Source organism: Phacochoerus africanus, chromosome 1 (assembly GCF_016906955.1).
Source record: "Phacochoerus africanus isolate WHEZ1 chromosome 1, ROS_Pafr_v1, whole genome shotgun sequence".
Classification (NCBI taxonomy): Eukaryota; Metazoa; Chordata; class Mammalia; order Artiodactyla; family Suidae; genus Phacochoerus; species Phacochoerus africanus.
This window is the reverse complement of record NC_062544.1, coordinates 152,417,990-152,432,948: the sequence shown is the minus strand read 5'-3', so window position 1 is coordinate 152,432,948 and position 14,959 is coordinate 152,417,990. Positions and strand designations below refer to the sequence as shown.

Here is a 14,959-nt window from a genome sequence, read left to right as displayed (position 1 = left end):
TGAAAAAAAGGAGACTTGGAGTTCCCGTTGTGGCTCAACATGTTAAGAACCCAACTAGTGGCAATGAGGATGGGGGTTTGATCCCAGGCCTTGCTCAGTGGATTAAGGATCCAGTGTTGCTGTGAGCTGCAATGTAGATTGCAGATGCATCTTGGATCTGGTGTTGCTGTGGCTGTGGTGTAGGCCAGCAGCTGTAGCTCCAATTTGACCCCTAGCCAGGGAACTTCCATCTGCCATGGGTGTGGCCCTAAAAAGAATAAAAAAGGAAGACTTGGTTTAAACACACGTAGATCTATAATAGTGTAGCAGTACCCCGTGGGTATGGCAGAAATCACAGCCATAGTTCACGGATGGCAAACCCCAGGTAACTCAGACCCCCTCCCTGAAGCACTATGTATCTGCTCTCCAGACCTCTAGCCGAGAGATCCAGTGATGCACCCCTGTCTTTACAAGCCCTGCCTCTCAGGAAGTTCTCTTAAAGACCCACCTGGAGTCCTTCATGCTTTTGTTTATGGCCTATCCTTCTGAACGGGGACCCAGCCCCTGTCCAGCCTCCTCCCCCACAGTCCTTCCCCATCTCCACTGGATGCTGCAGCTTATAGAACAGGCTTGTGTTTCAGCCTGTCTGCCCAGCACACAGCACATGGCCTAGCTCTGAGCAAGCAGACAATAGCGTCCCCACCTTCTCCACTGGCTTGACCAGGAGTCTAGTACTGCTGGGGTATAAAATAGCCTGAGGGCCTCATCATGGCCTGAGTGGGGGGCGGGGGAGGGGGAGGCTAGAGGGTCTCTGTCCCTCCCTCTGATGCCTGCAGGGTTCTGGGGATGGGAGGGAGAACTGCATGTGGAGACCCAGAGAGATGAGTGCAGATGGGACCCGGACACTTAGGGGCCTGGGGCTTCATCTGAGACCTTGCTCCAGCACCCACATGCTGACTCTGTGCAGGAAGCAGGGGCTCTGCTCCAAACAGCCAGGCAGTACAGCCAACATCTGGGACTTCTAAGGGGACTAGAGGTCACGGCGACTTGAGTGGTCCCACTGGACAATGGGGTCAGCACCGGCACCACCGCGCCTGACAGTAACCCCGGGTCTCTGTTTCTTCATCAAACTTTGATCCCATGACAGGAAGTGACATAACTGGCCTGTCTTGACTTTTGTAAAATCCCTCATATTTCCATAGAAAGAATCAAACAGTGTCCTCCCGATTCCCACGGATCCAGGGTAGGAAATCCTTCTGAGGCAAGAGGGGCAGAGTGAGCGAGTGGGTGGGAAACGAAAGTCACAACTGGCAGCTCACAAATGAGCCTCTATACTTCCTGTCTATCAGGCTTTCCATCTCACTGCCCTGACTATAGAGTAATTATAACAGCGGTAAAGTGCTCAGTACTTCTAAAAATTACAATTTCCAATTCTATAGATTATATATCTTAATCATTCCACAAGTAAAAATAAAGAAAAACTTACAAAGGTCAGCATTTAACAAAGTGTACGTTATCTGTGAGATGTAATTTTCCTTCTGGGACTGAACCAAAAAAAAAAAAAATGTGTTCAGAAAAAAAGTTTTCAGCTAGAGAAACTGCATATAAAGCTTTAAACACATTTTAGCAACCTTAAAATCAGATTTTTTTTTTTTTTCTTAAGGGATGCACCCGAGGTATATGGAAGCTCCCAGGCTAGGGGTCGAATCAGAGCTGCAGCTGCCAGCCTACACCACAGTCACAGCCATAGCCACACCAGATCCAAGCCTTGTCTGTGACTTACACCATAGCTCATGGCAACACCGGATCCTTAACCCACGAGCGAGGCCAGGGACCGAACCTGGATCCTCATGGATACTAATCAGATTTGTTTCCTTTGAGCCATGATGGGAACTCCCTCAAAATCAGTTTTTAATAAAAAAAAAAAAATACAGGCATCTTAAAAAGTGAAATACAGGAGTTTCCATTGTGACGCAGCAGAAACAAATCTGACTAGGAACCATGAGGTTGCGGGTTGGATCCCTGGCCTTGCTCAGTGGTTAAGGATCTGGCGTTGCTGTGAGCTATGGTGTAGGTTGCAGATGCAGCTTGGATCCCATGTTTCTGTGACTGTGGTGTAGGCCAGCACTGCAGTTCCAATTGGACCCCTAGCCTGGGAACCTCCACATGCCATAGATGCAGCTCTAAAAAGCAAAAAAAGCAAAAAAAAAAAAAAAAAAGAGAAATAGGAGTCCCTGTCATGGTGGCTCAGCAGTTAATGAACCCGACTGGCATCCATGAGTTTGTGGTTTCAATCCCTGGCCTCGTTCGGTGGGTTAAGGATCTGGTGTTGCTGTGAGCTGTGGTGTAGGCCAGTGGCTACAGTTCCAATTAGATCCCTAGCCTGGAATCCTCCATATGTTGCAGGTGCGGCCCTAAAAAGACAAAAGACAAAAACAATCAAACCATAAAATAAAAATTTTTTTACCAGTGACATTAAATATTCAATAAAGGGCGCAAATACACTTATCAACAGCATAAAATTGCTATGGAAGTTTACATCCTACCGTTATGATGACTGCTCCCCATACATCAAATCCCCACGTGCCTCAGCTTTCTTGTCTGTGTAGTGGGACGATGCCAGGGTCGCTGGACAGCAGGGAAGTTATGGGAGGTGACATGTGAGAGGAAGCACAGGTGCAGTCCCACATACTACTTGTCCGTCCACTTTACCTGTACCTCAGCCCTGCAGTGTGGCGTCACAGATGCTTGGGCAGTGAAGTGATCATGTGAGGACAAGAAGCTTGGACTTGAGGGAAGCCAAGTGCACTGGGGCCCACAATTCCTTCCCATGGCAGGGCCCAGCATCTGAGCTTTGGGACCCCATGTCAGGGCACAGAGCAGGTGTCAGAGGCCCTCAAGGCCCAGAGTGCGAGCAGGGGTAGTGGCTCCATTGTCTTGGCCCATCCTCACCACTGCTGGCGGTCTTCCTGAGTTCAGTGCCTGCTCGCCTGCCCATCTCACGGGCAAGAAGGTCAAGGCTCAGGCAGGTAAAATAACTTGCCACAGGCAAGGGCCAGAACCCAGCCCCTGTCGGACACCAGCAGGCACAACTGCCCTTCTGGACCGTGCCGGGAGGGGTAAAGACCGGGAGCACACCAGGCCACTGCCCTTGGGGAGAGTCTGCTCAGGTGTGCATTGCGCCATGCAGTTCAGTTTCCCCCTCTGCACACTGGCCTCAGAGAGGAGAGACCCTGGAGCTTCCTTGTCCAACTCCTGCTGGTACCAGAGCGTGCATGGACATGTGCTGGGTGTCTTCCAGCCATGCTCAGCACCAAACCAGAGGACCTGGGAATGGAGGGGCTAAGCAAAGAGGGTCAGTGCAGGTGGGGAGCCAAGAGCCACAAGGAAGAGGAGGAGGCAAGATTAGGTTCAGATTGCAGCCCTACCAGGGGCCTTGATTCCCCATTTGTGAAACAGAATCTAAAGAAAGATGCCCATTCAAGGCTTGAGGGACCCAGAGGGCCACTTCCTGCAGCCTCAGGGATTGGGTGCTGTGCTCATAGCTGTGGGCCCAGCCTCAGCATTCAGGGCCCTGCAGTCCCCACTAGCCCAGGAGCCCAGGGTCAGTACAGTCACAGAGAAGCCAGGGGCAGGGGCAGGGGCTTGCTGGCCAACTGAGCTCAAACACACACTGCCTTGCTGTGGGCTCTCTTCTAGCCCCATGCCCTTTCCAGCAGGAGGAGGAAGCAGAGGAGTTACAGCCCTGTGGAACAAATATTAACAACCCCAAATCCAGCAGGATCCGTGAGGCCACTCACAGGGGTTCTGGGTGGGTGCTAGCCAGCAGCCTGGAGCACTGTGTCCCCAGGGGCAGGAGGCCTTACTCTTTTGACTTGGCCTGCAAGGGGGCGCCCCTCAAATGTCCTGCTAGACTCCACCAGACCAGCAGAGAGCCAGCTGAGCAGGACGACCTGGGAGGGACTGGACCTTTCCCCTGGGTCACCATGGTCCAACGACACTTTTGCCTTGAACCCTGGCTTTCTGTCTCTAGGGGAGTGAGGAGCTGCACCAAACAGACCAGAAGGAGAACAAGCTTCCCAGATCCCATAGGTGACAGGCTAATCCCCTAGCCGGGCCATCACGCCAGCTGACGCAGGAAGCCCCAAAGTAGCAGCCTAGCCCCGGTGACAGGCACGCAGGTTGGACCTGGGCTGCTGCCTTGGGCTTAGGGCCGCCTGTGGCTGCTGCAGACATACGGCCCTGGAAGGGGCAGTGCTCAGCCTGCATGGCTCTCCCGGGTATGCACACACCTCAGCCTAGAGGGGCTGCACAAAGTCTGTATGAATCGTGATGTGGCAACACGGGGCCTGCTTCTGGCATGGCTATGGAGCAGCTGCCCCTTGAGAACAACAGTGTGCTTTAGCCCTGCTCCCCACAGCTCCCTGTTGCCCTAGCCCTGCATGTATACTAGCAGCCTGGCTCCTGACAGCACGCAGGCTTGTGGCTTCTGCCTGTTGTGCATCAGCTCAGACCCTCGCCACTGCGCCACATCTGAATAGAACTCTGAGGCCTGCTCACATGACAGGAAGCAGCATGGGCAGGGCTGGAACCTGGGGCAGTTGGACTTCAGAATGTCTGCTTTTCCCATTGACAGCTGCCCCTTGGCCTGAGTCCTGCATTCCTGAGTCTCTGGCATCCCAAAGAACAGGTGGAAAAGGCCCCAAGGATGGGAAGAGGAGGGGAGCAGACAAGGTGCAAAGGCAAACTGCCAGTGTCTTTGGAATGGCCCCAGGCTCCGGCACAGTCCCTTAGGAGGGGGCAGGCCCACTCGTCACCACCTGAGCAGCCCAGGAAGATAACTGGCCATGTCAGCGGGGGTGGGGGTGGGTTGAACAGGAGAAACAACAGGGAGAGCCATGTGAGAGACCAGGGGGAGATAATCAGCTCTGGACAAGATAGCAGAGAGGTGCCCTGCCAGGCAGAATAAGAGCCGAAAATCAATGAATGCTGGAGACTCACCACAAAACGCCAACATTGCTGGGGGGACTGTGAAGTCCTGGGTGTGTGCCCTCCTTCCTGAGCCTCACTGTCCCTATCTGTAAATGGGAACACCACATACTGTGATGCACAGAAAGTGGGTAGCCATCCAGATAAAACTCAAGTTAGAGCTCCACCTCACCCATCACACCAAAATAAACATAGACATTTAAAACCATAAGACACTGAAAGAAAACATTGGAGAAAAATTATAATCTTAACATTTAAAAAATCCCTGGTTAAGAGACAAAACCCAGAAACAAAAGGGAAAAAAGGAAAGACTGACCATTTCAACATAAAAATAAAATATTTCTGCATGGAAAAAAATGTCATAAAAGCCAAAGATGACTGGGTAATGATGCCTTCCACCCAAAAAATGCACTCCTCAGTGTTTAAAAAGTTTCTTAAATTGACAACAAAGAGCAGCAATACAACCTCAAAGGGAAACAGTATCAGCAGCGCCTCCTCTGAAGACAATCCCACTCTTGCAGGGCGCCTGACCCTGAGGCCCCCGCCAGAAGCACAGTGCACACTGCATGAGTTTCACAGAAGTGCAAAGGATGCCAGTGTCCTGGGGACACGGGGCAGGAAAGCAGGCTCAGGATGTATGGGGGCAGGCACCTGCAGTCCGAATCTGGTGTCTGGCAGGGCCTCAGCGAGAGGAGGTATTGAGCCAGGACTCAGAGGGCTAGCAGTTAACCAGAGGCCAGGCAAGGGGAGGGGCTGGGGCAAAGACCATACCAGGTGGCAGGACGCTGAGGACCAGCAAGGAGGCCGGGTGGCTGGAGGGATATCAGACAGGAAGCAGGGCAGAGACAAGAAATGCAGGCAGCTCAGATTTCTAGTAAGTCACTCTCCTCACCAACATCAGGAAGAAGCAGATGGAAACTACACTGAGATTCTGGTTTTTCCCAGTGGGTCGACAACTCTGACCACGATAAAAGCAACCAAGTAGCAAGTCCTCATGCTGCCAGGCCCATGACACATGGGCTTCTGGAGCCCCAGTGAGCCTGCTTGACTGCCCGTTTAGAGATCAGGAGATCCAGTGACTGAGAGGGGAGTCTTCATTCATATGTTTGCACTCTCAACTTTATTATTATTTTTAATGAGATTTATTGCCTGTACTGAGCATCACGTACATCTTAATATACTTAGAATTGCGGTTTTGTTTGTTTGTTTAGATGTACCTGTAGCATGCAGGAGTTCCTGGGCCATGGATCGAACTCACAGCAGGTGTAACCAGAGCCACGATAGTGACAATGCTGGAACCTCAATCTGCTGAGCCACAAGGAAACTCCATCCTGAACGTCAGCTTGGCTGGTTTTGCTAGACTTAGGGCATCAGGCAGCTTTGTACAGAGTCAGCTGTCCCCTTTTGTCTCTTAACCTTGTCTTTTCTTCTTTCAGGGGCCCAGATCATTGATTTGATGATGCTGGTCATCGACGTGACCAAAGGGATGCAGACCCAGTCAGCCGAGTGCCTCGTGATTGGACAGATTGCCTGCCAGAAGCTGGTCGTGGTGCTGAATAAGACAGACCTCCTCCCTGAAGGCAAGAGACAGGCGGCGATTGAGAAGATGACCAGGAAGATGCAGAAGACCCTTGAGAACACCAAGTGGGTTTGCCGAGGAGAGGGCTTCAGGGTGCACCTGCTTTTGCTGACCCAGATGGGGCGGGGGGACCTCAGGCCTTAGCGAGAGAGATCTCACCTGGCACTTCCATCCAGGGTGAAGGCTATGGTGCTGATGCAAGAGGACAAAAAAGCCAGGAGCACAAAGAAACCAGAGGTGGATCTTAGGAAATTTCCTAACGTGAGCAGTGGGTGGTGCATAATTCTCAGAAACTCAGGCTGCCTCTTTCTTGCTGGCCCATCCCTATAGGATGTGTCCTGTGGGAGCTGTCAGACCCAGGAAGGTCCAGGTGTCTTCCCCCCCTCCCCAAATCCTATCCCTGAGGACTCCGGCCTGCCTGCTCATCAGCTGCTTAGCCACAACTCAGTTATCAAAGGGGGGATGTTTCTGTCATGGAAGCTTATGAAGTTGAGTGGATGGGTGGACAGGTAGATGGGAGTGGGTGAAGAAAGGCCAGATCACAGAGGATCTTTGTAGTATTTCATGCTGAGGGGTTTACACTTTCATCTTGTGGAAAGCAGGGAGTCGGTACAGCATTTTGTGCGGGGGAGTGACCGAGAGAGGCTTTCCCACCAGAAGGGGTTGCAGGGGAAGAGGTCTCAGTGGAGAGGGTGGCCCTGAGTAAGGGCAGCACAGGGTGGGAGGGCAGCCTGGGGGGCCTGAGGGGAGACCCACAGGCCCTGTCAAGCTCCTGCTCTGCTGACCATGGAGGTTACAGGGCCAGAAGGGGATGGTGCACCTGGCAGGGCAGGAGTGGGAGGGGTGTGGGGACCACGGGGCAGAAAGCTGGGTGCTCATTGTCTCCTTGGCTCCTCTCCCCGCTCCAGGCCAGCACTAAATAGCGGTCACTGGGCGACAGGAGTGCTCCCTCTTTGCTATGCGGCCCGAGACAATGTCCCGCCTCAGCCACCTCTCCTTCTCCTGCCTATGGAGGGCACGCAAGTGGAGATGGTTTTGTTTCCCCGTCATAAAGATTGATATGCCTTCCCATTTATGATTTTTTTTCAGATCTAACACCTGCAGCTCTCCCTCAGAATTCTCAAGTTGGCTAAATTAAAGCTTCAGCCCTGAGAATGGGCCAAATATGTCATAAAAGATTTCCTAGCGCCGCCTTTTGTTAGCAAAATTCATCAATCCGATAAAATCGACACATTTAGATAAGTGTTGCATAAGAATTCAGACTTTGTTATTCCCAGCGGAAGTGGATATGAGACTGTAAAAAGGATGATAAAAAATTATATCTTCTTTTTAGTGAGTTATTTGATCTCCCTACCATTTTATTTACTTGTCAGAAAGGGGAGACCAGGTGCTCTGGACCCCTGCATAAACTCAGTCACAATGGCAGTATCCTCTGCTGTAAAGGAGACCTTCTGGGAAGGGCTTAGGGTACTAGTAAAGGTAAATTAATGTTAACTATTTTCATTAGTTAAATGTAATAAAAATTCTCATTTGCATGTTTAAATTACTATTCCTATTTTAATTTATTGGTAACAGATTACGCCCTTTATCACACATCTAGAGGAAATGGGCCTCTGAGGGGCCTTGGGCACCTCTGCTGTTTGTGTACAATGCCTGGAGGCTCGAAGAAAGCACTGCCATTGTCTTGGGTTGTCTTCTGTGGGCCCACAGGCCAGGCCAGGACCATCACCTCTGTCTCTTAGGAGAACATTAGCTATTACCTCCGTGCAGCTGGGAACTTCTTTAAGTTACTTTAAGTGGCTATTTCCTTTACTTGTGGTTCCTTGTTAGATAAATCCTTTGTAAAGGCTGGTCTAAATGTGAAGAAGCTTTCTATCTAGAAAGGAGAAACTTGGACTGCTGAGTTATGTACATTTCAAAGCCTAAAATTTGTTAAAAACACAAAACTTTCTTTTCCTATGTGAAAGAAACAGGAAAATAGAGAAAAGTAGTTAAAAGAAAGAGAGCATCCAAAGGTTCGCAGACTAGGAGCTGCTGACATTTGGTTTATTCCATTCCTATCTTTTTACCATGCATAGTCATCTACCCTTTCTTCCACATTTAAAAAAAGTTATAGTAAAATATACATAACGTAATGTTTATGATTTTATTGGTTTGTAAGTGTACAATTCAGTGGTGTTAAGAACATTCACAAAGCTATGCACCCAGGACTTCCCTGTGGCCTACAGCATAACTACAGCATCACCACTGCATCACCACTATCTGTAACCTCGTACTTTTCACAGTCCCCAACATAAACTCTGTGCCCACTGACCCATGACCCTTCCCTCTTTCCTCCCCAGGCCCTGGTCTGCTCTATGTTCCATCTCTATGAATTTGACTGTTCTGGGACTTCATATAAATGGAATCATGCAGTATTTGGCCTTCTGTGTCTGGTTTATTTCACAAAGCATAATGCTTTTGATCCATCCGTGTTGTAGCCTATGTTGGATTTGCACTCCTTTTTATAGCCCAGTAGTACTCTGTCCTGGGTATAGACTCTTTTGTGTATCTGTTCATCTTTTGATGGATACTTGAGTTGTTTTCTTTTGGCACTTGTGAATGATGCTGCTGTGAAGGCTGGTGGAGAACCTACTTCAGTTCCTTTGGGGACCCACCTAGCATGGGGTTCCTGGGTCCAATGGTGATTTTATGTTTAACCCTCAAGGAACCTCCATACTATTCCCCTTGTGGCTACATCATTTTATATCCCCATCAGCAGTGTGTTAGGGTTCCCACTTCTCTACATCCTCACCAGCACGGAGGTTTTTTTTTCACAGTCATTCTAGTAGGTGTGAGCTGGTACTTTGTGGTGCTCATGTTTGGTCTCCCTGGTGGCTGATGGTGAGCAGCTCTTCATTGCTTATTGGCCTGTGCATGTCTTCTTTGGACAAATGGCCACCAAGTCATTTGCCCATTTTTTAATCAAGTTGTTTCGTTGTTCTTGCATTGAAAGAGGTCTTTATATATTTTGGACATTAATCCCTTGTCAGATTTGCAAAACTTTTCTTCAGTTCTATAGGTGTATATTCACTTTCTTGATCATATTCCTCGATCCACAAAAGTTTTTAATTTTGATAAAATCCAATTAATTTTTTTCGCATGTGTTTTTGGTGTCATATTTATGAAATTGTTGCCAAATCCAATGTCATGAAGATTTTCCCCAATTTTTTTCCCAGGAATTTTATTGTGTTAGCCCTTAAATTTGGCCTTTGATCCATTTTTAGTTAATTTTTATATATGGTAATGTTTGTTAAGGGCCCAACTCCATTCTTTTGCATGCAGATACCCAGTTTTCCCAGCAGTATTTGTTGAAGATTGTCCTTTCCCCTTTCATCCTTGTGCCAAATCAGTTGACCAGACATGTGGGTCTGGCTGGCCTGTGTCCCTCCTTCTGCCAGTCCTTGCCGCTTTGTTCACTGTCCCTTTGTAGAGTTTCATTCGAGAAGCTGAGTCCTCCAACTCTCTGCTTCTTTTTCAAGATTATTTTGGCTATTTGACGCTCTTTGCAATTCTCATCTGAATGTAAGGATCTACTTTTCCATTTGAGCAGAAAGTGTGCTTGGAATTTTAACAGGGACTTGATTGAATCTGTAGATGGTTTTGGGTGGAATGGACATCTTAACAGGAGTGTATCTTCCAATCTGTTAACATTAGTTAGAACTTTTAAAATTTCTTTTATCCAAGTTTTGTAGTTTTGGGTATACTAGTCTTTCATCTGCTTGGTTAGATTTATTCCTAAGTATTTAATTCTTTTAGCTGCTATTATAAATGGAATTGCTTCCTTAATTTCCATTTTAGATTGTTGTTGCTGGACTATAGAAACACAACTGATTTTTGTGTGTTGACCTTGTACCCTTCAACTTTGCCAAATAACATTCTCTCCTTTTAAATATAGAATTATAATTATAAGGTATTTACCTATTTTATTTCTACTTTTATTAGGTAATATCTTGTAGAGCAGTTCTTCATGTAACCGTCACTCCATTGCTGACCCTCTGGAATGGCTTACGTTTTCCTTCTTGTAAATAAATAATCCTGGTGAACATCTTTGACCATCATTAAACTTTGTATTTTCAGTTTTTCCTCTTGAGAGAGCCACAGGTGTCAGGTCACTAGGTCAATAGGCTGGAGAACCTTGGGAATCTTCTTGGTGCATCTCTGTGTTCTTTTCTATTTCACACAGGTACCAGCAGTGAACTCTACATCTAATTTTAAAGTATATTTGAGGGAGTTCCCATCGTGGCTCAGCCATAATGAACCTGACTAGTATCCATGAGGATGTGGGTTCAATCCCTGACCTTGCTCAGTGGGTTAAGGATCTGTCATTGCCCAGAGCTGTGGTGTAGGTCACAGACGCAGCATAGATCTCAAGTTGCTGTGGCTATGGCATAGGCCAGCAGCTATAGCTATGATTCGACCCCTAGCCTGGGAACTTCCATATGCCTCAGGTGTGGCCCTAAAAAGAAAAAAAGAAAAAAACTGAAAAATTTAGGATAAAATGTTGTTTTACTTTTGTTATAATATGTGATTCTTTAATTACTGGTGAGCCTGAGTATTTTTCCTTAGGTGTATAAATTAGTTGTGGATTTGTGTGCTTAATTTATGCCCATGTATTTTGTCTATTTACCTCTTATAATATTAATGCTTTCTTTTTTATTTTTAGGAATGTTTAATATTAATAAGAATGTTGTTATTAATTAACCCTTTGCCTATCGTATTTCCTACAAGTAAAGCTTTAGCATTTGTTGTTTGTCTTTATATTTTAGGGTTTTTTTTTGACATGCAGAAGTTTCTAATTTTTATGTAGTCAAACTCTTTTTCTTTGTGATTTCTGTATCTCTGAAAGCATTCAAAATTATTCTTGCATAAGCATTTATCAATGTTAACACAAATAAAAATAGAAGATAAAAATGTACCCACAATCTCCCCAGTGCATCAAATTAGTGTTTTTTTCCCTCGGATCCCTGTCGGTTTTCCCACGTGTATATAATTTGAGGTAGTTGTTATCACATCATTGACACTGTTCTGTGTTCTAGGCTTTTCTGTTTATTTTTCCACTAAATGTTATCATCTGACAGCATCCTTGGTGCATCTTTCTCCCAGACTCCCTCTGTTTCCTCCAGATTTTAAGCATTTTCTATTTCCTTATTTCATGTTTTAGGCAAGGGCTGTCTGCTTAGAGCCCACCTGCTCCCTGGGGTTGGGTGGGATGCCAGGTCCACATGCCCTGGCTGCTGCCAGCAGGCTCTTCCATCCCTGCTCTGTGGCTGACTCTAAACTCAGTTCATCTCTGAGTTGGTATTCTTCCTCTGTAATGTGGGGGCTTATGAGTTCAGCCTCACAGTGTTGATTGTGAGGGAGCATTTGATCCAGAACCTGGCCTGTTACGGGAGCTTGGTGATCACAGCTGTGACTCGTAGAGCACCTCCTGTGTGCTTGGCCCTGCGCTAGGCCTTCCTTTCCTGAAATCCATCGTTCCAATTCACTCAGGGTTTTGTATCTGGTTTGACTGGTGAGAAAAACAAGGCATAATAAATATCACCATTTAAAAAAATCACTATTCTGAATTCTGCTCTTCTAAACCTAAACCTTAGACTTGCTTTTGTTTACATCTTTTATGTGAGTTATGCACACACACACACAGAGATGCATGTGCAATTTTTTTTTTTTAATCTGAGATTGTTTGTGTGTTACCATAGGTCAGCCTGCATGCACAGTCAGCACATCTGGGCCAGCTCACCGCCAGGAGCCACAGCTGCACAGGGAGTCGGGTGGGTGCTGGGAACAGGAGCCCTGGATGTGCTCTGGGTCAGCTCCACCTGCTGCCCAGCTGCGGCTGCTCTCAGGGCTCTTCCCCACATCTCTGGCTCAAGCTCCTTGTGCTCTGGAGCCCAGACAGGAGCCTGGATCTGAAACCCTGGCAGGAGGGGCCTTTTATCCCCCAGGGCCACCAGAAGCCAGGATGCTCCAATGTGTGGCTCATTCAGGAAACCAGCAAGGCCATCTTCTCTTGAGCCTGGGAAAGGGCCAGACATCCAGCCCAACGTGCCTTTATGTTTTGTTACAATTCATTGTCCAAAAGGGTTTGGATGAACAATAATCAAATTTCCGAAAGCTTTATGGTTAATCGCTGGAATTCTCAGTGCACGCTTTCCCCCTTCTGAGGCCCTGGGCCTCAGGCTCTTGGAGTGCTGGCAGAGATGGTGCCCCTGTGACGGGCCCTGGCTTGTGGCGGGTCCTGGCTCTCAGATTCTGTGTCTGGAGTCCTCCCTTCGGTCTGGGGGTGGGCTCTTCCTCCTGCCCTCTCTGCCTCCTTGCGAGTAGCCTAGACTCTGGACTCCTCCAGACCAGCTTCTCACTCCTTGGGCCCCTGAACAGGGGGTCTGAGCCCTGCCCCTGGGGCTTAGATCACTGAAGAGTGCCTAGCTACTGCTCCTTATCCTGCCTTTTCTTCTGTTTCTTTTCTTCTTTCTACCTCAGTGTTTTTATGTCTCCCCCCTCTCCCCTCACCATTCCTTTTCTTTTTCATTCCTTTTCCTCCTTCCTTCTCTCTTCAAACTATCTTCTCTCCCAAGGCATGTGTATAGGCTCTGGAGCTATTTTTAAGTGGGTCCCAAGCCAGGTGGGGCCTCTTCCCCTGTGAACCCACATCATCTTGTCACACTGACCTTTGGGCAACTGATGGCTCCTGACATGGTTTAACTAGCTCTTTAGGGAACTCTAGCTTCTCAGAGTTACTTCCTCTTGTCTTAAAAAAACAAAACGAAACAAACCAAAAAACCCCCAAAACCAGACCTTTTTAAGGACTCACTGCCCCCCCCCCCAACCAGGGCCAGGAACTCAATTGACCTATTCTCAAATGTATTGATTCTTTTGCCTGCTAAAATCTGCTATTAAGTTCCTCTACTCATTTTTTCTTGTTTCCATTATTGTATTTTTCAACTCAAGTTTCTCTTTGGTTCTTTTTTTTTTTTTCTTTTTAGGGCACCACCTGTGGCATATGGAAGTTCCCAGGCTAGGGGTCGAACTGAAGCTGCAGCTGCCAGCCTACACTACCACAACATAGGATTCGAGCTGCATCTGTGACCTATGCCAGATCCTTAACCCACTGAGCGAGGCCAGGAATTGAACCTGCATCCTCATGCATACTAGGTGGGTTCTTAATCCCCTGAGTCACATTAGGAGCTCCTGACTCTTTTCTGATATTCTCTGTTTGGTGAGACATTATCCTCATTCTTTCCTTTAGTTCTTCAGACATAGTTTCCTTTATTTTTCTGAACATACTTAAAACAACTGATTTAAGTTTTTGTCCAGTAGAACTTCCTCAGGAACAGTTTATTTAAACTCTTTTTTTTTTTTTTTTTCCTGTGCATGGGCCATACTCTTGTTTCTTTACATGTCCTGTGAGTTTTTGTTGAAAAGTGGACATATAGAATAGAATATGTGGCAATTCTGGCAATCAGATTTTCCTCTTATCCCCACCCTTCCATAGTTTGTTGTATTATCTGCTTGTGAACTACATTTGAGAACTAATTCTATAAAGTCATATGTGACCACCTACTTGCTCATCAGCTAGTGATTAGACAGAGATTTCCTTACCTGCCTGGAACCAGTGAGTCTCCCAGTCTTTGCTGAAAGACTCTATGTGCATTTGGGGGCATATTCCCAATGTTGTCAACTCTACTTTAGTCTTCACTTCCTGCGTGCTTAAAACCCCAAGGTCAGTGAGAGGTGAGAGCTTATGGCCTTCTGTGCACAGTGCTTTGGGCATGCCTACAGCCCTGTGCCTAAAAGTAGCCTTCTAGATTCCTTCTAGATGAATATGTCAGAGCTTTGCAAAGCCTCCCATGGAATTTCTCTAGCTTTTCCTTCTAAGCTTTTTGGTTTGCCACTTGTTTGCCCAAACTGTTATCCTTTGCCTCAGGCAACTGTGATGTTAAATAATTGCCTCCAATTATTTTCAACAAATGCCCCCAGGAAAAGGCTGTTTGCACTGGGAAAGCTCCAAAGCACATCAAATAAAGAAAGCCTTGCACATGGGGCCTTCCAAGGAACCACCAGATAAGAAAAATAATATTTCTCTGGGAAAGGGGCTTTGATGGAACTCAAACACATTCTGCCCCTTTCAGTGGCTGTCAAGCTGCTGGTTTCCACTCTGACTACAGGCTCTGGTTATTAAGGCTACTGCAGAGTTGGGGAGGGGTCAGTAGGAATAAGGCAAGTGAAAATACCCCAAAGTTCTCTTATTCTTACTGAGATTCAGCTGTTTTGTTTTGTTTTTTAAATAAACATTCCACAGATTGCTGCAAGCCTTTGGTTAATTTTCAGTTCTGAAACAGTTGATTCTGATCATTTTTGCCAGTGTTATTG

General features: G+C 47.1%; 1 protein-coding gene across 1 annotated transcript in view; it reads left to right on the top strand.

The window, feature by feature from the left end:
- Positions 1–14,959, top strand: part of EEFSEC (eukaryotic elongation factor, selenocysteine-tRNA specific) — a 156,231-nt gene that overhangs the window by 61,931 nt on the left and 79,341 nt on the right. The window contains exon 2 of the mRNA XM_047782429.1: positions 6,405–6,612. Coding sequence (XP_047638385.1) covers positions 6,405–6,612 — 208 coding nt within the window. The remainder of the gene's footprint in view (positions 1–6,404; positions 6,613–14,959) is intronic.